Here is a 23679-nt window from a genome sequence, read left to right as displayed (position 1 = left end):
ACTTCTGTATCAGGAGCTAAATGCTTTTTGGAAAATAGTCTCTTTTCCCTCCAGTATCTACAGAGCAAATCCCAGTCAAACCCTAAATCCATTCCCCCACAGCCACCAGCTGTCACCAACTAAAAATACAGATAAGTTTGAATGAAACAAATGCTTAAATACAAAATGCTCTCTAGCCCTCCCTACCTAGTTTCTGATTATCTCATTCAAATAATATCAAAGTGCCTCGAAATTCTGTAAAAAACCTGTTGTATAAAAGCAATTTTAGATTTCATCAGTACCTTCAGAGCAGGGATTTTTCCCCACTCCAGGGACCTTCCTGATTTTCTCAATTTTTTTTTTTTTTAAGATAGAAATATTACTACTATAGTAGATACAGAGAGGTAATGCCACAATATTTTCCATTAAGATAACACATGTGCTTCATCTCATTAACAAATGATTAATTATTACAAGCACAGATGTATACAAGCACATATTAAGAATGCCTGTGTGAAATTCAAGAATAAGCGATGATGGGAAGTATAAATTCAGAAACACTTGAAGTCATTAAGACTGTTTCACTTATTATTGGATGAAATGGCTGTAACTACCTTTAGCAGAGAATATATCTGGGAGTTCATAAAGAAAAAAGATGCAGGGATAGTTCATGCAGGGATAGTTTCTGTGCTGTAGGCACAGGCTGCACTGCCAAAGGTCTGCCAGCCCTGAAAAGCCTGCAAAGATGTTACCACCTTTTCCCTGCCCTACATCTTATTCAAAGACATTAATTTCTTGCTGACACACGATGTTTGCTCAGACAGAGCAAACTTCCATGCAAAGTCTAATAAATGAATGCAAAATGAATCCAAATAAGCTCTAAAGTTCATCCATTTCCCTCCTGAGCCCTTTCTACAAATAGATGTCAGAGCACTGAGAGGCTGCAGCTCCTTCTGAGGAAGACTGAAAGCCACACTGAAGTCAAGCAGCTCTAGCATCAGGATGCCATTCCTGACCAAGAAGAGAAGGAACTGAAGATAAGAGAATAACTTTAAATACCCTCATTACTAGTCACATAATCACCCTTCACCAGCTATAGAAGACAAGTAGTTGAACTGGGATTAGTTTCAGCAAAATGGAAGTAGAAAGTGCAAAGAAGAAAGTATGTTGGGTTAGAGCACAAAATACATTCCAAGCCAGTCACAAAAACCACTAGAAATAAAGGGCTGAAGCCCTAACATTTTAGGCCATTTTAGCCCTACCAAAACCTTCTGTAGGAAAGGATTATGCCTGTAATATTAGCAAAGTGTAGTCTTAAGGATTAAGTGCAGAAACCCTTCCTAGGCTATATTTACAATCCACCTCATTTCTTAACAAAAGATGATTAAGTCACCACAGAATAAATGTAAGGTCCAGCAAATTAATATAGATTAAAAACACTGAGAGCTTGTTTCTCCAATAGAGCAGCAAGTTCATGTGAGTAACAGAAAAACTCCAGGTCTTTTGAAAACAACCAGCTCTGAATCATCTACACTGTGAGAAGTTGAGATCCAAATGATAACCCTCACAAGTGACAGAAGAATAAAGGCAAAAAAGTTTATTACCAGTTATTTTATCAGCCAGAACTGCCAGAAGTTGACAGCATGCAGTTACAGATAAAGCCACTGTGCAGTCAAGACTGCACAGAGAATATGAATTTATGTAGTACAACCAGGCAAACCTCAAAGGTCCACCCCAAACCAATATTCCTGGTTACCCACAAAACTGGGACAGCCAGTTGTGGCACATGCAATTGTGGCACATGCAACAGTATTATTTTAGTGTTTGTGCTCATAAGCATGTATTGAAGGCAAGTAATATATAGTTTTAGTGTTTATTCCTATTCTCCAGCAGCAGTTTGCCTGAATTTTTAGACAGCCCACAAAAATTTGTTTTAAAATATGTTAGAGTGTTGAAATGAAAAATTAAACGTTAAAAATCTCAGTCCTGGTGTCATTATCCCCTCAATAACTATGAAGTAAAAAGTCTTGAAAAACTGTTTTATTCTATCCAGCTATGGACAGAGGAGGTTTGCTGGACTTTCCTTTTTTACAGTCAATATTTCAGTTTGTTAACTTCTAAATATTTTCTGATGGAGGCACTGACCCAGAACTAGGCCTTTCCTCAGTTTCCTTTTCCACATTTCCCACCAACAACTCCTGCCCCCGAGACCCAGGGGCAAAACAAAATTACAAAATTACAATTACAAAAACTGAAAGGCATTGTCCTGGGCTGAGTTTTCAGTCTTTCACAAGCAAACTCAACTCAAGAAGCAGGAACATACCATCACATGTGAAAGTTACTGGTTGCTGGAATTCTTCAATTTCTATTGAAACCTTGATACTGGCACTCTCCCCACTTATATTTCTTTGCAGCATGATTGGACTCAGCACAAAACCTGGGTTTGTTTGCTGATCAGTATAAGGAAACTTGGTCCTCAATCTGGAAGAAGAGAAGGTTTAAGAAACATTGCAATGGAGAAGTCCAAGAGTAAAGCAAAATAACATGGTAATAACCACAAGGCAGAACAGTAAAGACTACCTCTGGCTCTCTACCTAAATTGCATGTGCAAAGCACCATTTAATTATTCTACTCTCAACAGGACATTGCCCACAATAATCATACAACTAGTAGTTAGACAGGAAAAAAATCTTAAGTGTATAATTAGGCAGGTTTTCCACATAGCTTAAAATATTTAAGAGGTCAATTCTTACAGGACAGATCGAACTTCTGCAGAAATTAAGCTCTACAACAGTTCTTAAAAAGGTAACCCACGGTATTTTATAAAAGTTAGTTTAAAAAAAACCAAAAAAAACCCAACAAGCCTCTTCACACATTTCAACTTTTAGAATTCTAATCTGAACTTAGATACCCTGCAGAAGGTAGCTATTCCAAGCTATGGAAGTTGAGGAAGAGGCCTTAATTGAGGTAAAGGCTTTTATTTAGGACACAAGCAGTACAGAATGTTTACCTACAATGAATGAGCCATACTTTGAAAGCTGCTTTTAAACTTCTGCTATTTAACCTGGATAAAATAATTTAACCTTAAATTTCTGCCAATATTAAAGTAATATCATGGGAGATTAAGAACAGAACTACTCTATAAGGATAATTTATTTCATCATCTTGATTCTGGACAACAGCAAGATCCTCCAGCAAGAGCTGTCCAGTTGAAAGTCCATCAGTATTTTAAACACTGGGTCTTGAAAGAAAGGGTAACAATTAGATTTAACCAGAAAGCTCACATAGGATAGGCTTGTTGCAACACTTTGTCCTAATCATCATCAGTAAGTTTCCCATATATATGAATTTTCATTGTTTTTGTGGAGTTTCCTTTTCATTTCAGAAACATTCCTGCTTTAAAAAAAAATAGATGCTATCATTGAGATTCAAAGATCTCTATTTCCTTCAATTATTTATTGAATCTTGACCTCGAAAGTAAAAAAGGCAAGAGTAGTTTGTAGTAAGAAAAACACAAAAAACCTAATCTCATTAAACTGTGGCAGTAAGAAAAAAATCCCACACAATCCGTAAGAAACTTCACTTCACGTTTAGGGATCAAAGCAAAGACAAGTTTAAAGGCCTTATGCTACAGAATTCCACTTGTGGAAGCAACAAAAATAAAAGCATTTAAAGGTTGGAAATCCATGGAATGATAGGACATTGTGAGGTGTCTCAGCTAATAAGAAAAAAAAAAACTTCAAACTCTTTCAACAGAAATTGTAATAAAAAACCAACGAGACAAAGAAAAATACTTTGAGGATAAAAAGGATAAAAACAAGGAAAAGTGAAAGTCACAGGACCAAAATAAGAAAGAGGACATGATAATATAATCATCTTAGTACTGAAGATCTTAACAATTCTGTTGCATTCTTGAAAAAAAAAATAAACAAACCAGGACAAAACCAGGAAAAACTGAGATAAGAAAAGGAAAAAGGATACATACTGAAATCTGTCCCATCGAGAAAAAAAAATAGGACTGTTCCTGTCAAGCTAACTGCAAATGAATCATTTAGCTTTTTTTTCCTCTTCTGAAAGTTAATTCATATTCAGCCATTTCTTACTTTGTAACTGCTTCAGAAAAAGCTGACAGTTCTTGATTCTGCCCTTCAATTGCTTGGAGAAGCACGTTTTCTGTCAGCGTGCCAGTGGTCCCATTGTCTTTCTGCAACTCAAAGATAATACAGGATTTAAATAGCTGCCAACATATTCCTAAAGCCAGCAAAGCCACATGCAGATGACAGATTTTCATGAGCCTGAGGTTTACTATTAGTTTTATGTCTATTTCTACATGGAGAAAACCATGTATCACTACTACCTTGAAAAGTATAGATTCACTGGAGCAGTGACTCCTTGACAGCAGGTCATTTATTTGCCAGCATCATTATCAGTTAATATTAAGTTGCAAGCAGTTCCTGAGCTCTCAGTAGTGACCTCTTGCATTTGGATTTGGCTAAATTCAGCTGAACCACAGATGGAAGAAAAACATATTTTTCCTCCAGTTCTGCAATTCAAATTCAGTGCACTTCCAGAAAGAACCACTACATATCACTGGTGCCCACGATTATCTCTTCCCACAAAGCAGGAAAATACAAGTTGAACACTGGAAGGAAATAGTATTCAAAACATGAAACTTACAACTAACCCCATGGAATCAACTTAGCACTGTTTTAATTCTTATGCCAAATGCTCCCCCATCACCTCCCAAAACTGTAAACCACAATCTTTAAAATATCCAATCCAAAAAGCAACTGCTAAAAGAGAGCCGCAGTTTCAAACAGCAAAATCTAATAAATTTAAAAAACCAAAACAACACAGAACTGCAGCGGGTTTTAAATCCATATCTGTTTTCTGACCCAATTCACAACACATCCATACAAAAGCTGGAGTGAGCAAAAAGCAGAGAAAAGTTGGAATAACCTGTGGAACTCAGTTGTCCATAGTATAACAGCCACCCCTAACAGCCTGAACGATTTGTGAAGCTCCTGCCAGATCCTCCCTGGAATAAGTTACATGACCAGTTACATCTTTCACCCAAAGATTTTACAATGCTTGTAGAAACCTTTGATCCAACCACAAGGCCAGGAACAAAGCAGACTACACTACAGTTTTTCTAAAAATCACCACAATTTATTCATATTTGAAGTAGTGATTAACTACTTAACTAGTATGTGGGTTATTTATTATTAGCCCAAGTAGTCAGCTAATTTCATTAGAGTGTATCAGACAATATAGTTAAATTAGACTCTCAGAAAAAGGGTCAAATCTGAGAAAGCCATATAATGTCAGGTCTTTTCCTTTAAGCACTTTTCCCCTTCAAATTAACTTCTTTAAGCAGTACAGCATAGACTTGGAAGAGATACAACCTATAATTGCCACCTGAATTGCACTTAAACCTAATTATTTCAGCTAAAATATTGGTTGCATGAACACTGATCGGTCAAAAGGGCAAATTCTGTGTAACTGGGGATTAGCCATACCACAGGAGACAATTAGAACAGGAAGCTGCAAAGCCATAAAACTGAAATGAGCTGCAGGAGCATGCATAATACCTTAAATTTAAACAGGTTATTCTATTGTAACATCTCAGACAAGTTCTATCACATAAAAATACTGGGCAACCTCACAAGACCTGCTAACCTGTGCAATTGTATCTAGTAAACACCCTCTCTAAGCACTTGCACACCATCACCACCAGAAATCACAAGGAAAGAGGCAGGGACCACAGCCAGGGAAAGGCAAACACCTCTCTCTGATGAAGGTTAATCACCTGCTGGCTGGCACTCAACACCAAACTCAGCCACTGCAAATCAAGAAGCTGCCTCTACAAATGTTAAATTCTATTTAAAAACTCTTTAAGGAATACTACAAATAGAATAAAAGCATTAAACAAGGGGTCTACTAAAATAAAGTCACACCAGTGATGAAACATCCCTTTATGCCACTGTGTGACACTTTTGAACTCCTTACAGAAAAATTTGCAGGTTATTCTACTGTTAAATTCAAAGTTTGGAGAACTAACAAGGCATGTCAACACATGCAAGCTTAGCCAAATAATAAATTCTAATCTAATGAGCAAAGAAAAAACCAGATTTGGTTATCCATGGTTCACCTCAGGGTCACACTTGGCTGAGGAGAGAAACCTCATGTTATTACAAATATGTAATGATGGAAAAGACCTCCTGGTGGAAAACTAAGAACATCAAACACCTTATTTTCAGCTGAACTTCAACATTAATTTTTCATCACTTCTGGGAAAATAATTTCAGGACAACAAGCTCTGGCAAACTAAGAATTCTATTTAAACCCACTTGACTCAGATGGGTTTTGAGCAACAAGTAGAATTTTAATTTCTTTAACTTCCACTTGGGTCAATCTAGGAAGTGCAAAAGCTATCAGTCAAACAGGAAATAACTTGAAAGAAAGGACTTCAGGCCAAATGAGATAAATCGTTCATGTCAGCACAGGCTGCAAAAATAGAAGTGATCTGTAAATACAATTAATCTGAACAATGACAAACAAACCCAAACACCAATAAACTAACAAAAGTCAAGTTAAATAAAATTCCATGAGTATACAAAGTCACAAGACTTGGCAGCTCTGTGGAAAGCAAGGGAAAACAACACATAAAAGAGGACAAAATGATGCTTCATGTCTCTGCTTTCAGAAATGAGTGACAAACAGTGAAGTATCTAAATGGGAATACTAAATGTATTACTTACTAAATGTAGTTACTTCAAATATGAATATACACAAATATGAATATACACAAACTAGGCAATAATAAGAATAGATACAAATAGATACAAAACAAAGCAATATATTGATTCAGGCATTAAACAGATAGATAGTCATAAGTTTTGATAGAATCAAAGTACTAATATTTTTTTCTAAAGGGGCAGCAAGACTGAGTTTTTCAGGAAGGGTTTGGGGGGAATGATCCTGACTCATTGAGATGTAAGACTTAAAAGTATACTTTGAAGAACATAAAAACCTGGGGTAAATTGGGTAAAATACAAGAAAACTGCCAAAAAATAGAGGCTACATAACTCAGCTTTCTATTATATGGAGTGGAAAATTATTTAAACTAGAAAATAAAGTAGAAGCACAGGATAGGCAAAAGAGAGACTATCCAGGTTATATTTCAAGGATCTCTAATTGAGAGATTCATCTTTAAATCTATTTATTTTCTTCTTTAATAACTCAGCAGAAACAACTCTGGTAACTCACAATCCTGTATCATCACCTACCTTCATAACACAGGCTAGAACTGGAGTGTCTGGAGGGGCACAAGTGGAAAGTAAATCTCAAACCTTCAATTGGGCATTCACTGCAGAAGTCTGCTACAAATTAAGAACTTGTTTGAAAAAGATGGTGACTTAACAAAAATAAATTGCCTACAGAATTGATGTAAAAATAAAGCAAATGCAATAAAAGAGCAGCAAGCAGGATGGCCCTGCCTGTCATGAGGGTTTATTGCTGATGTATAAGGCACGTGGTACCCTGTGCTCTCAGACAGAGAGCTAAAATTCTCATAAGTCATCTTCAAAAAAATAAAAAAGCAAAGAGAAGCTCTCACACAGAGCCTGCAGTGAAAGCTGACAGAAAGTCACCATCTCTTGTAACATGTTGAGGTAAACATCAAAATGATTCTTTCATCTTAAGTACCTGCTGTTCCATCCTGAAAGAAGAACATTTGCTAAGAGCTAGTTACAAATGTGTTCTGCTGAAAATCAGATGACTGATGAGGAGGAGCTGGAACAGCCTTTAAATCAAAAGTGGCAGGAAGAAAAGAGCACATGTGAAGGCAGAGCTTGAACTTCATTTAAGAACCAGGAGTCAGTACATGACATGCAAATAGCAGGAGACTGGACCTTATCAACTGGAAAGACCCTTTGAAATCCCACATTCTGGAAAAAACCTGGAATGTATAAAGCCAGATTGCATTCAGCAAGAGTCAAACATTACTTCCTACAGACACCACCTGAGAAGCACTGCTCCAGTGTAGCCCAGTTATTAGCCAGGAGTTAATTACAGCCAACCAACCAGCACAGACAAACTGACAAACACATCACCAGGTGACACAGCAAACTGAGAAACAAACTGCTATAGAGCCCAAATTTACATGCCTCTCCAAATACTACTAAATAACAGAGCTAAAGTATCACAGCTCAACAGCAAGTGGGGGGGAAAATATTAAGTCAGACCCAAGAGCTGTACAGATGGCACAAAACCAGAGATAAATACATTTTTGGGTTTCAGGGTGGCTTTTATTCCTTCTCCACTGGCCTTCTACTGAAGTTTTGCCAGAATGCTGACACCTAACCCAGAAAAAACAGGAAATCCTTCGAATGAGGGGCCAAAAATTTCACTTCAATGGAAATTTAGATAGCCTTTTAGGCCACAGTCTAGTAAATATTCCTATTTCTGAGAAAAAAAACCTCCTCCAGTCTGGGGGCGGGGAGGGAAGATATAAGGAATTATTTGGAAAATATCCTTGAGTGATAACAGTTGGTTTTTTACAGCATGTCCCTAGCCTATTAAAAACACCTAGAAAAACAACACCTAAGATTTAAAACATCTGTAAACCAAAGTCTCCAAAGCAAACAGTTTAATTCCCATTCTCTAACCAGTTCCTCCAAATACAATTTTTTTGGCCATTATCACACTTGCCAGGGCACTGGCTTTTCCACTGAAAACTTCTCCACTTCTCTTTCAGTCCTCCAAAAAAACCCCAATACCCAGATGTATTCATATCCACTTTCTAGTGAGCTGACTAATATTTTAAAACACAATGTGGGTGGTTTTTTGCGGTGCAATTATCACAGAAAAAAATAAAAATTTAGAAAAATTTAAATAACCTACAGTTCTCTTCCTGGACCTGGGAAAAAGTAGGATGCCCTAATGAGGTGCAATTAAGCAGGTGAGACTGTGACAGTATTGATCACCTGCTGCACAGTTTGCTTTTGACACCAACTGCATGTGCTCCATGTTCAAAGATAGGAGTGCCACAACTAAAGCCCCTGTGGAGAGTTTGGTTTTGAATGTTTCATTAAAGTGATCCTAGAGAAGAATCTCTCAAGCATCTTTTTGCCCTGCCTGATAAAAGTCACATCACACAAAGATGGTTTGCCTTCTTCTAGAGCAGTACAGAGTTTCTGATGCAACAGCTACTCCACCACCCAGCACAAAAGCAAAAGTTCTGTCTAGCATTTCTACACAGAAGGAAGGCTTTCTACCCTGGTCTTGTAAAAGGCAAGATAAAACTTTCAGTGCTTAGCTCACCACCTTTTTATTTCACAGCATCATTGAATTGCTCATAAAATTGAAATATTTATCAATATGATTTAGGCACTTTATTGTGCTGAGTATTATTTCTATTACTTACTGGAGTGTTGAGTTGAAAACCAGCAATTTCCCCAGTAAATGTGGAAGGATTACACAAGGGCCAAGGTATTTTGGGAGATAATTCAGTAGTACTGATCAATTTTCTGAATAGCACTAATACATATGCCATAACATCACATTATTTGGTCCCTGCTCAAGCCAAGTAATACACATCAAATAAATAACAGACCTTAAAATGCCTTTAAATACTGACATTAATCTTTACTGTTACACTGCAATTTCAAGATACTGATTGACATACCTGTGATGTTTGGCCCTGTAACTTTGCAAGCTGAGTTGTTCTCATGTTTAAGGACTGACTCCTTGTGACTGTGGCTCCAGAAGATTTCCCATTAACCTTTCTTTCCAGGTGACAATTTAGTAACAGCTTTTCTTCCAACAGAACAGCATCCCATGGATCTTCAGCAGTCATACCTGAAGGCCTCTCTCCATCACCCTCTGCCTTGTTTAGAGTCTCCACAGTGTCCACTTTTGGTTTACTCAGAGGATCCAAATCCAGCCAGTCGAATTTACTGACATCCCCACAGCTCTCTGAGGCCGGCAGGTTGGACACTGCAGACTTTATGGAAGTCATTTCTAGGTCTGTGCTCGACTTCCCGTTCCTCAGGAACTCTGAAGTGCTTGCAATTTTGTCAAATACTTTTGCCATTTCTGGTGTGAGCACTGGAGGGTAGAAAGGTAGGCCTCCATGTGGATGGAAAGGTGTGGTAGCTGCCACAGGGTAGGAAATGTATTGTGACTGTCTAGGAAGACCAAGATAAATAGGCTCTCTAGGGGGATAGGATGACATACTTGGATGGAATCCATTCTGAAATACACCAGTCTGTTTTGTGTAAGAAGCTGAGGTGTAAATAGGAGGTAAAGTGCATGTCACAGGTGCTGGTATTCCAGGTGTCCACTGTCTCCTCTGACCCGTGGGCCCAAGATAAAATTGTGAAGACACAGATGGGCTCAAAATAGGACTTGCTGGTAACGTAGGTACTTTACTAGATTCAAAATTGTCATCCAGCAGCAGTTTCTCTAGTTCAGCATGAGTAAGCTTCTCTATGTCAATGGTACTTAGTTTATCTTCCATGCTCTTGGCATCAGCCTCTGGAAACACCATGAGATCATGGTCCTGCTTGTTATGAGTCTGTGCTTTTTGTCTGGGGCTGCTCAAAGAGTGAAAGGTTTGTTTATTACCAGCTACACCTCTTTCTTTCTGCATCTTGGCTAATGCCTCAGCTTCCATCTGCAGTGCCTCCTCTTTGTCCACATCTTTTGCCCTTGGGGCTGACAGAGAAGGTGAGGAGCGCTGTTTGAATCCATTGCTGCTGGATATCTGGGCCATGCCGCAGGAGCAGATGTCCATGTAAAGCAGCAACACTTCCCTTGCACTGGCTGTCCACCCTTGGCTTCAGAGCGGATTCAGCAGACCTGAAAAGGAAAAGAAACATTAGAAACACATGCAACAAATCATGTGTGGACAACTACTGTCACACACCACCAGCTGACTGAGTTGCACATGTCCTTCAGAAACCCAGCATGTAAAACTCTGAAGAGGCCAATTTGTGTTTATTTGAGGGGAGGGAGTGTCAAACTTAAAAAGAAGACACACAAATAAATTCATGGTCACTGAATTATGCAAGACCCATTAATTTTTCTTACTCTGCCCACTGGTGCTAGTAAGCACTTGGTTGCTTTTTGCCCCACTAGACCCAAGACACACAAGAGGCACCCTCAGGTACGTAGCGGTTTTCAGACTTGAGCAATTACACAGGTGCAACCTTGGGAGCAGAAGTCATTCTAAAGACTATACAAATAAAGCATTGATAAAGCACATTATCAAGAGGACTTCCACCTTACTTCACTAGATTACAAACCAGACCTTTCAAACTGCTGTACCATGATTGGAACAGTCATAATGACACTGAAGGACCTCTCTTCCTTTGGAAAATGTACTTTACCCTCTTAAAAATAATGCTTATGAAATGGTATTTCTTGGACAAGCAAAAGAAGCTATTTAAGTACAGCTGCTCATTGACTAATCTCTTTAACAGTCCTTTACAGGAAGTGTCATTCACTACTAGGTAAGGAAAGAAACTCCAAAAGGTCACTTTTGCTTAAGGCCACCACCAAGAAAATGGTATTTTACATTTCTCCAATTCCAGTCTTGTGTTTAGGACTATGATACAGCTTCCCATATTCACCACAATCTCTATGCAGACTCTTTAATAAAACAATCTTGCAAGAGATTACCACAAGAACTGCATTATTTTTCAGCATTACTTCTACTTTATTCTGCAGCTTTTTGCACACAGCAGGGTCTGAGCTGAGGAGATAAGATGGATAAGATGTCTTCCAGCAACAGCCAGTATGCACACCGAGCAGCAAGATAAAAATCAGGAATAATGAGTTTCTGCAAGGAAGGTTACATAAGCAGCAATCCTCATTAAAACACAGTTTCACTGAACTGGATGAGCCTTATAGATGGAAATCATTCTGGGTTTAAATCATGCAACAATCTACAAATTAAGAATTCTCTGCAGCAAATAAGGCAGATAACTCAAAATTCTTTATGTTCTCTTTCAATTCACACCCATTAGAAGGGTTTGGATTTTAGATAGGGTTTTTTTCCCCTCCTTGAATCAAACCAGCCTCAAACAAAGTGACTGTATATCTCTGGACTCCCCACACAGACAGCAAGATTCTTAGCAGATTTATAACAGATTCTTTAAATTCTTTAAGTCTGGCCAAGCTTTAGTTTATCTACTTCATTTCAATGGCTTATAGTGTGAAGGACAGATATCTTTATAAGAGGTTCTATACATTTCAGCTCAGTCTGAAGACAAATCCAAGTGAAACCCTTCACAAAGAAAAATTAAATCAGAAATGATGTTACAGTTACAAGATTTACACAAAAGAGGATGTCTTCAGAAAGACTGAAACAGTGACAGACAGAATTATAAAACCCTGAAAACCACACAACTCAAGTCCTGGGGCATAAAGTCTTAAGGAGGAGCTTTGGAAGTAACAAGTATGATTCAAGCCACAGGATAATGATATAAATATTCAGCACAGACAAAGTCTACAGAAAAAAATTGACACCAGAGCCTCTTCTGTACAGTATATGAAGCTGCAGAATTTGACACCCATTAAAGCCATAAATATTGCCATTAGGAAGAAGTCTTGTCCTGTCTGATGCCTCTCTCGAGAGCTCAGCATAAAACACAATCAGAAAATAAATTTTAAAATCCCAAAACTATTTTGCTGGGTTCCTTTATAGACAATGCAGGCCTCTGGTCCCATTAATGGCACAATTGTGGCCTTCAATTATTTACTACACTCCTGTTAGCAGAACAATCATACTAAAACTTCTCCTGAAGGTGTACTGAGTATTTTGTAGATGGTCTAAGCCTACAGCCACAGATAATACCCTAATGAGAAGTCTCATATACTTGACACCACCTTCTCAGACTGTCTAGAAAGCTAAGCTGCTTTAATCTCTTCATTAACTTACAGCTGGTTTAAACTGCTATGTCAGATTTTTAGATGCAGGAACACCCTGACTTACAAAGTCCTCTCAAGTATTCCAAGGAGCAGCAGCCTGAGGTAAGTGCAGTTTGCAGTTTTCAGTCTTGCTGGTTCCTAAGGATTCTAAAGAGCAGCTGGGCTTTTTCCTGAACTTTATTCAAAAGAATAAAATAGAATCATACTTTCCAAGACTATTCAGAACTGCTTGGGCTACAATTTACAAGATTATCAATCCATTCAGGTGCTGCTTGATTTTTTCTTTAGCAGCTGAAAAAAAAATTATACGATCTTTAAAGTATTTATATAACAGTCAGCTCTTAAAAGAAAAAAAAAAAAAGCCTTATTTGTCTGCTGAAATCAATGGCCTTGATCTCCATACCAGCAAGCAGTCTCCTGCTCACAAGGAGGGTCACTTGTTCCACGAAGTCACAACTGCAGATAAACACACATTCCTCAGCTCTCAGAAACATGGGGCACAGCTACCACAGCACCTTCATCCACAACATCAGGAGAATCCCAGCCATGCAGTAATTGCTTGTTTATCTCACTATTTCACATTGCACTGCTGTATTTCAGTCAGTTTCTGACAGCACACTTGCACTGACAAATCCAGTGACTTCCAGCACTCAAGATAGAAGGTTATTGTTAGTGTTTATCTGAAAAATTGAATTCCAGCCTTATTCTTTGTAAGACAGCCTCAACAGCATACATACACATAATGGGATTGCTGTATCTAAGTCCTGTCCTTGAGAAACTCCTAAAGTCAGTGTATAAATTTCTGTCAAATTTCATAAGTAGACTGAAGGGTTTTTTTCAAAGTTTGACATAAAACAAACTGATACAAAATATCTCATAAAATTGCAATCTTTTGGCAAAACTTTATCCTGCATGCCAGCTCTAAGCAGTAAATTCATATAACACATCAGAAGAAAAGCTCCCTAGGCATAAGCATGATTAAAATACTGACAGACCTCCTTTTAAATGCTAACCATGCAGTATTAGTTAACTTTTTCATGTAAGTTTAGCTTCACTTTGAACCTCTCACTTTGCAGCCATTTAAGTTCAAAGGCAGAGAGTGAGCAGAATTTAAACTCCTCCAACATTTACAAAGAGAAGGGCAAATTCCATCAGGATCATCTATCAGCAGGGAACTCCTCAAACACTCAGAAAATAAGTTTCAATTCAAATCCTGGAATCCTGAACCATTACTGAGCAAGCTATAGGAACTCACCAGAAGTTTGCAACAACTGGAGGTCACTGAAGACCCAGAAGTGATCTGGGTCTTTACAGGTCTGGCTTTACAGAGCTAAGACTGCTCTCATCTGAACTGCTGCACACTATTTTAAGTAACAGTAATAATCAGTTTTCAGCTGTCAATCTGTTCACCTTCAAGAGCCCTCCTCTTGCCAAGCACTCTAAGAACGTGAGAAACATTTCATTTATTTTTAAAGGAAAGCCAGAAGCAATTGAAGAGATTATAACAGAAATTCAGAAGTGATAAAACAATCCCCTAACCACTTACTTGTCCCCTAATTTTGAAATTAAAAAGACACATTCATATTTGGGTGAAGTCACCACATTTCCAGTGCTCTAGCAGAACATCACCTGCTTCCTTTAAAAGTGGGTCTAAAACCTCAACCACACCATTTATTTACAGCCCTGACCAAGGGTAATGTCCCTTGCAGTCAGATTTCACTAATTTGGAGCAGTATTTTCCTTCTCAACCAGCTGTGATCTGACAGGAGTCTGCAGACCCAGACTAGCAGGGTTTCTGCAAGAGCAACACTTCCTTGGTAACAATTATACATAAATGTGTTTAGAGCCTAAAGTTAATCTGATCACTCAAGTACCTATGCATTGTTATATAATTTTGAGTATTGCACATCACTCATTCTTTCAGATGAGTAAAATACTCTTAAAAAACAAAACCAAAAAAAACCAGCAAGAAAACTTATTAATACTCAAGAACCAAGAAACTGCAAGATGCCTGACCATCTCCTTCAGATCAAAGCCTCTACATGGAATGGAAATGAATTTTAAACCAGATTTTCACTTAGACAGGCTTAAATATTAAAAAAAAAAAATAGATATGCATTAGCCTAGCAAATACATAAAATGGAAGCAGGAAGAAATTTCTTTCCAATAAGGAATTTATAGTTTTCTGGTAAGAAGCTTCAGGGAACCAATAGAGGACATTACAACTCTACCAGGACAAAGACTCCCAAAATCAAAATTAGTTTCCTATCTTTATGAGGAAGGGATGACTTCAGCAGACATAAATCGTTTTACCTTAAGCAGAGGTAATCTCACCATCTGCTCATGTACATGTCACCACTCTTCTCTATTCCAGATGAGTTGCACAGCTTTCTTCCCAAAAGCACCCAAGGCTTGTAATAGCCTATTTATAATTTGTTCTACGCAAGCACAGAACGTATTATTTGCTAATTTCTTCACAAGAAGTACTTTATAGTTATCAGAAATCAGTGCACATGAATTCCCTGGAGTCCAAGCACTAAATACAGAAGCAATGATAACAAGTCAGGCCATTTCCTGCATTCCTTATAAAGTAAGGCTCTGGCATACAGTAGTCAGCGCTTCCTCAAAACAAGTGCAATTTTCAAAGTAACTTTGAGGTTATTTTGCCATTAAAGAAACCAAAAATAAAAATACTTGAAGCATTTGCCTCACATTGCATCATAGCTAACTTAGGAATTAACAAATCTTGCCTGCATACCAGAGACAGTAGCAGTTTTATGGGAAATCAGGGAAAACTTAGCAAAATATGACAGCAGTAAAATACTGTGGAAAATATTAATCATCTGCAAAGGAATTCATGGCCAGACATTTGCCACAGCAGGAAAACTCCTTAGCAAAAAAAGAAACAAAAAAGTCACAGGAACTTTGATGTTCAGAAGCCCTCTCTGCCAGATGGATTCAGATTGCTACAAACTGAGAAAAAAAACTAAGCACATACTCATGTCATGACTTCTTGAAGTAAAGCTGTTATTCTCTTAAAATAATGTTAGGTTTAAACTGAGAGTTTTCTCAATAGCAAACAGTTCTGAAAGGTCAGTGTGATAGAACTGTATAGCTTAAACACTATCTTTCCACTAAAAATTTAGTAGCTTCTCTAACCCAGTCATTTTATTACAATTAGCAAGTGCCTCCTTACAAATGAGATTAACAAAGTTAACCAGAAAATTGAATCCATTTTGTTTCAGCTCATATCTACAGAACCTTCAAAGACAATTTCACTAGCTCAAATACAGCTGCAATTTTTAATTAGGCACAAACCCTGAGCCAACACTCATTTCATTTGTTTTGCTCAAATAATTCAGATCATAAATACCTAAGCAGGAACTGCATCTCTTCACTCTGATTTTGAAATTTTCATATACGCCTAAAAAGTACAATTTCATCACAAAACCTTTGATCTCAAGGGCTAGGCAAGAATAGCCCTAGTTCTAGCACTAGAACAGGAAGTCTCAGCCTTTAAGGTCTTTCAACATCAGCAACAAATCCCTTGAAAAATCCAACCTCAGCTGTTTCACTGCTTATAAAAATGTATGAACTACTGAAATCAATTTTCACCCAAGACACTGTGCAGAGGATCATTAGTAGATGTGGCACACTCTGTAGCTGCTGTTAAATTTGAATCTTCAGGTTTTGATCAATGTTTCAAGAGAGACAAAGCATGGATGCATGTGTCATGGTGTTCCAGGCAGATCTCAGGGAGGGCAGCTACAGATCCCCACAGATCATGTGTTTCCCATGGCCACATTCTTCCCTGCAATGGTCTGCACCACTGGCCACTGCAAGCCCATCCCTCCGTAGATGTGGGTACATGCAGATTTGGTACAGCAGGTTTGCAAGCTTACTCAGCACATTTCTGCTATTATACTCCTCCTCTCAAATTCTGAACCTAACCAGGACTCCATTTAGTCTGTTAAGAGATGGGGCTCATAAAGATAATTGAATTCCATGTAAGTTTCATAAAAACAAAAACCCTGGCCCTGCCAAGAACACTGGGTGTCACAGCTAGAAGGAAACTGTAGCATGAGCTCATATAACTGGACACTGCAGATTTATCACCAGGATAAACTTTACAAATGATTGAATCATGGCAAGAAGTCCTTAAAGCCAATCAGCAGAAGACACAAATCAAGGGCAAGCTTGGCATGGGTTCCATCAGCTGTAGAACTACTCACCAAACTTTGCATCCCTGTCTTCCTCCCTATCCTGTCCTCAGCTCTCTAACAGCATCCTCCTGTTCTGTTCCTGCCCAGTATTTTCTGGATGCAGGTACCAGAAAAGAGCAAGAATGAAACTGATGGCATCCCAGGCTGTTTCATTCTGATGCACTGGGCCAAGATAGTTTTTTCCATGCCTTACAGCCAAGCTTATTACCCTCATTGTTTGACAAAGGCTAGGAATTCTAGTTCTGTTGCAATGTTTCTCCTTCAGAATAATGCTTTCAATTCCACTCCTCCTGTTTCAAAAGTTTGCTTTTAAAACCTTTGTACTGGCTCCCTTGCTCTACAGACACCTCCTAAGTGGTGCTGCTCTCCACGTCAGGGTGACGTACACAATCCCCCCACCAATCCTGCTTTTCAAAGGCTACTTGAAAACACTCGGGCAATACAAACTTTCACACAGAATCAACATTAGCTGCTGGCTTAAGGGAAGGCTTTTTCCTATTCTTTAAGCGAGGTCATTGTCCCAAATATTTTGATTCCCCAGCTGAATAATTGGTGCAGTAATTCCTGACTTGCAAAGTAATTTTATTCTGGAATATCACTTTCATGGAACAATTAAGGCTGGAAAGGACCTTAGTTATTCATGCAGTGTGGGGTCTGACCCCAGTAGAGCATAACAAATTACCTGGAGTATGTAGATAAACTAGTACTTGCATTAATCCTGATCCCAGTGGTACTAAACAGAAGATAGACAACATTTCAAACTACATATCCAATTTTATCAAAACCACCGAAAGTGTCTAGTGTAGGTAGAACAGAGAAAGAGGAAAGAAACATCTGTGCTGTCTGCTTTAATTACCACAGCAGAGATCCCCAAACACCTTCCATATAGTTCTATAATATTTTGCAGCATAGAGAGAGGACAATGTTAAAATCTCAATTTTTCCTAAATGATGTGCCTGAACTAAGCCCTGCAGACATCCTCCTAATGTCACAAAACATTGAAAACACAGCAAAATGCAGGAGGCTCACAATGCAAGGTACAGAGGCTGTTAGCACAGGGAGATGTAAACAACCCTCCTCCACTGAGATCCTATTTTACTCACTGTGCAGCAGTGCACAACACACACCTTCAACAAAACATCATCAAAAACATCCATGGGGAGGAAACAGTGACACCTCAGCTGTGCCCACACTTAACTCTCTATCACTGTATTAGTATCACCCTACCAGTCTAACTTAATGCAATTCTGCTGCAGTAGCCAAATTATTTCCACCACTTGCTTCAGCAGCTGAGTTTCCCCTCAGGCAGGAAACTTGCACAGTTTCAGATAGAACCAGCAGATGCTTCTTAGTCACACACCTCATATTCACAGGAGATTGAGCAGAATTGCTGATTACTAATTGATAGAAGAAATGCACCATTCATGTGTACCTCTGGGCTTTATCCATTAGAAAATACTAAATGCTTATCACATGTATTGATTCAACAATTACTGGGTTGTTTGGGTTTGGTTTTTTTACAGTACACAAGTAGAGAACTGAACAGGGTGGCTACACTCAGACCAAAGGTTCATCTCATCCTTATCTTGTCTCTAAAGGTGGCTTTGGAAATGCAAATAGGAAAAAGCTAAACCAACACAAACACTTCCTCAAAATACCCTTCTAGTCTCCACTAATTTGGTACTCAAGTACTTCCTGAATCCTGAGGTAACTTCTCTAAGATGAAGACACCTGATGAACTTTTTCATCAGGAATTTGTTCAGGTGGATGCTGAACTCAGGTAAACTTCCAGCTCCCACCTTATAACAGCACTGTGAGCACGCTCTGCTCCTCTGCTGTGACTACAACCTAAGCAAAGATCAGATCAGTTATTGATGACCTGCTCTTCATCAGTCCCTTACAAACATCAACTACAACACTGAAGCCTACAACCTCAAGTATTTCCTCTGGGCCACCATGCTCTAAACAGCCTCCAGATCTGAACCAGTGACAGTCCCTTAGCACAAACTGCACAAGCTCCTCACACACTACACACTGCAAGTTGTGGCTGGGTTTTTGTAAATGATGTTTTGTTTGTAACTTCAAATTACAAGTTAATGAAACATGCAGTCATACCTTCTCCCTCCTACTTCCATTTCTTCCCTCTGAAGTGACCATCACTTGGACAGCTTAATCTAAGGAAACACATTCAGGCTGCATTTCTACAAAGTTACAGACTGAAGTAATGCTTCTCAAAACTTTTTTTTATGTGAGCATTGACGAAAGCATTTCGTTCTAAAATTTTTATAGCTTAAGTGAGGTTTATCATTACTGGCACACTTGGAAACATTTCCTCCTTCCCTTCCCTGTCCAGTCTGCAAACAACTTCACCATTCTTCTCACAAAGTTACATCACACCAACCTCCTCACCTACAAAGGTGCTGGATGATGCTATATTAGATGACTAATTTTATTGATGATAAAGACTGAACCCTGGTTCTGGTAATTAATTACACATCCACATGTTTTACTTAAAATAGAATGATATGTTTACACAATTACACATCTTTAAAGCAAACAACTTACATTTGTTAAGTTTTTAAACTTGTTATATTATCCTGAAAACAAATAAACACCAAATAATTTCTGTACTGACTGCAGACACTAAAAGGCAATACTTCTAAAACAAAAACAAAAAAGGAAGATCTTCACCTGAATGTCTTTAGGGTTGATGTTGTATTTTATGAATTTGAGTCATGTCAGTATTGGACTTAACCTGGCCTACCCACCAGTGCTACTTCACTGCAACTTTTGAAGCTCCCATAAGGCAGCCTTAAGATTGTTCAAGAGTTTAAAAGACAAACAACATGCAATCCTGCTCTAATAAAATTCAAATCTAGCATTCATTTTTCTAAATAACCCCACACCGTCTGGTTTTGGTCCCACATCAAAGCCTAAGACAACAACAAAAAAAAGCCTTCCAAAACATCACCTCAGCATTTTTATTCCTTAAACAACACTTTAATCCAAGTGTCTCCAGCTAGGCAGCAAATACAACAGCAACACTGAGTAAGTAATATCACCAGTTTCAATTTAGTTTGAGAAGCAAGAAACAAAGGAACACAGAATCAGTAATTTTTTTTTACTTGACATTTTGAAATGCTTCATTTTCCATTTAAGGCATTCAATTTTCTTTGTTAGTACACAGAGAGTGACTCAAATCAGATAAAAATCACTTTTTCTATACAATCAGATAAAAATCATCAATTTCTATACAATGATTATATGTCCTCATGAACCTTTGAGTTCTCAGAGATGGCAGCAATAACCCACAGGAAAGAGGAACCTCAAGTACATAAATCAGGGTTACTAATGCACTGTAATTAAGACAAATCTATTTTATTAAATCAATCAAAATATTAAATATTTCCTGAGATCTCCTTTGTATTTTTCATAAACAAGCATCTCTAATAGATGTAAAATAATATTCAATACAGCACACCATTTAAGAAGATGAGACTCTAAATAACCTATTGCTTGTCTGGTTTGTGATCCTCTCCCCAAAAGGTCATTTAACTTCCAGTGTTTGTCATTTCTGCCTGTGTTTTCTCCCTCTGCCTTTATCTTCTAAGCAGCTTTCTTTCACTGTCCTCTTATTCTTACCAGTTTTGCTCCAACTTGCTTTTACAAAAGAACAAACACAACCCCAAAAACCAAACAGAACTTGGTGGGAATTACAATCCCTTTCTCCCCCTCCCACAAATGTGCCAAGTGAGGCCAATTAAGCAACTTCTCTCTTTCCCAGATACATAAAGTTTTTTACAGGCCCACTCTCAGTGTTGGGAGAATGAAGCACACAACTGCCTTCAAAGCCAACAAAGCCATAGAAAAAAAAATACTTTTGTCTGATTTCATTTCCCCTGTCCCATTTCTGCTTCCCCTTTGGATTCTTCATAAATCATCCATCACTACTACTCCTGAATACAGCTTATATTCAAAGCAAGTATTGCACAACATCTTGTACAAACATCAGATATTTTTTCTTACATTTTCAGTTCCCTTTGGGAAGAGATCCGCATTAAACATGCAATGTTATCAGCTGAAACCTCTGCATCTTTCCTCTAGCCCAAATCAGTTTAACTGTGCTATGCTCTAGTTTCAGGCTTGTAGTAAGTAATACAATGAGTAGAAAGACCACCAGAATCTCCTTTTCTTCCAAATGCTTTTCTTTTGACTGCATCTTGCTACCAAGTCCTTCCCCCAACAACAGCATAGCTGAAGTGGGAGGTTACTTGTGCTAACAAAGGTGCAGGAATACCTTTTTTATTGTGTTGATACAGAATAATAAACTAGAGTGAGCCAAGAACAGCAAGGTACTCACAAACTTCCATGTATCACTAGAAATATCCGCAAAGCTCCCGGAGGAAACAGCAAAGCTGTTTAGGGATGAGCTTTGTAAACATCCAACTTTTCTGGAACCACAGACACGCACCAACCCGGGGCGAGCCAACCCCGTCCAAAGGCAACAAGGTGATGAAGAAAAAGGAAACCTAAACCTGCTGGGTGTCTGCAGCGACCGCCAAGGTGCCCCCTACGCCGGGCACCTCCCGAGCTCCCCGCCCCGTGCCGGTGACAGCTCCCCGCCACCCCGGAGACTTCACCCCCGGGTCCACACAGCACCTCCGGCACCTGCGGAGCGCGGGCAGCGGCTCCGGACGGCTCCGCGCCCCGAGCGGCGCCGCTCCAGCGCTCCAGACGCGCAGTTCCCGGCTGGAAGCGCTTCCCGCAGGCGGCGCCGCCGCCGCCCGGCTCGGGGAGCCCGCAGAGCCGCGGGACGGGACGGGACGGGCCGTGCGGACAGCGCCGCCCCGGGTCCGGGCCCGCCGCTCGCAGGTGCCGCCGGGCAATGCGGGCAGCACCGGGGCCGCGCCAGGGCCGCGCCGGCGGCGGCAGCGCCCGGAGGCCGAGGGTCGCGGCGACCCCCGGCAGGGGCGGGCGAAGCGGGGCACGGCGGGGAGCGGAGCGAGCGGCCCCCGGCAGGGCGGGGCCGGGACGGCGCGGGGCCCGCAGCCCGCCCCGACCCCCGGGGCTCCCCGCGCCTACCTCGGCCATTTCCCCTCGTCCCTGCTGCTCCCGGCGGGAGCGCTCCAGGCTGCGGGCAGCTCCCCCCGCTCCGCCGCGCTGCGCTCACTTCCGCCCGGCCGCGCGGGGCGGAGCGGGGCGGGGCGGGCGCCGCGCCGGGCCCGGCCCCGGGGCCGCCTCACCTGAGCCCGCACCGCCGCCGCCGCCGCGCCCCGGCCCGTGCAGGGAGCCCGTCCCGCCGGGGCGGTCGTGGGGCCGGGTGGCGCTGGGGTGACTCTCCGTCATTTCCTCCCCTTATCGCCCGATCTTCCCAAGAATGCTCGGCATGACTGGGAACTTGCCCAACGCACCAGAAACGTCCGTCGGGGGGGCTGGAGCCGCGCCGCGGACACAATGGACTTCCTCAGCCGCCGGCAGCGGGGGAAGGGCCGGGGCCGGGGCCGAGCGGTGACGCTGGGGAAGCCGGGGAGCCCCCAGCACCGGGGGCTGGGCTGAGGGGATGAACCTCCAGCGCTTGCCGGCGGACGACCCCGGTGGTTTGGAACAACGCGGAATTTTGCTTAACTAACTTCAGAAACTACTTGGCCGGCAAGGGCAGATTCCTGTTGTCAGCTCTAACCTTCCTGACATACCAAAACGTTTCAGAAAGAGCAAATATTTTGGTTTGACCTTCACAATAGCTTCAAAAGAACGAAATGCTTTGGGTATGCCCCAAAGTATTGCATGTGGGATTTCATACAAAGTTTAGACAATGGGCCTTTCATAAGATCGCATTAAAAGCTGTCGTGGACATTTAAACGTAGCATTATTATTTTTAATGTAGATGTAAAAGAATTCCGGAGGGAATAACTTTATATTCCATCCCCTCAGGGATTACTTAAAATAAGTATTCAGTTTATGCCTATTGGTACTTTATTCTGCACGTTTAGCACGCTGAAATTCCAAAAAATACAAAACACTTAATGAAGCAGAAAAGACACATGAAAAGAAGACACATCAGTTTAGAAGCTACAGTATAAATGAACTATCAAAAATTAGTCAGGAATACATTGCTGGCAGTCACATTTTTACTGTGGATATATATAACCATCATTTTGGCATCTTAGCATTTTCTATTGGATAGATCTTGACTTGACACCATTAAGGTCAATGAAGTCACCTTGCAGGTGACTTCAACATGAGCAAAATGGGGACTTGGAAGACTGACACAAAATATGTTCCTGGAGAATCATCACAGACATGACTGTAATTACATAAATTTTAAAAAATTACCAGAGTTCTTACTACCCTTGTGATCTAAGCCATCAGGAATTTTTCAGGCTGACAGTTATTAGGAGTAGAAATCAATCCTTTCTAATGCCATTCCTGTTTTGACAATCAATAAACAAATTCTGCTCCAATTTTGAACACAGAGTGGGGCATCAGTAGAAGAAATCTACTCAACAAAAGAAAACTCAAGGTTCCTTTCCTGATGGTCTAT

At 40.1% G+C, this 23679-nt stretch overlaps 1 protein-coding gene across 2 annotated transcripts in view; it reads right to left on the bottom strand.

Moving 5' to 3' along the window:
* PIK3C2A (phosphatidylinositol-4-phosphate 3-kinase catalytic subunit type 2 alpha) overlaps window positions 1-22377 on the bottom strand; it is a 50743-nt gene extending 28366 nt beyond the window's left edge. Inside the window, exons 1-4 of one of the 2 annotated variants that reach the window (XM_071427862.1) lie at window positions 22221-22377; window positions 9668-10842; window positions 4083-4189; window positions 2303-2460 (exon numbers count right to left, since the gene is read on the bottom strand). In XM_071427862.1, coding sequence (XP_071283963.1) covers window positions 2303-2460; window positions 4083-4189; window positions 9668-10777 — 1375 coding nt within the window. In that variant the 5' untranslated portion in view covers window positions 10778-10842; window positions 22221-22377. The remainder of the gene's footprint in view (window positions 1-2302; window positions 2461-4082; window positions 4190-9667; window positions 10843-22220) is intronic. The other variant, XM_071427864.1, reaches the window with a different exon arrangement.
* Between the last annotated feature and the right edge of the window lie 1302 nt (window positions 22378-23679).

Source organism: Agelaius tricolor, unplaced genomic scaffold (genome assembly GCF_023055355.1).
Source record: "Agelaius tricolor isolate 1412-34295 unplaced genomic scaffold, bAgeTri1.0.p SCAF_5, whole genome shotgun sequence".
NCBI lineage: Eukaryota > Metazoa > Chordata > Aves > Passeriformes > Icteridae > Agelaius > Agelaius tricolor.
The sequence above is the reverse complement of the archived record's forward strand: the minus strand, read 5'-3'. Positions and strand labels throughout refer to the sequence as shown.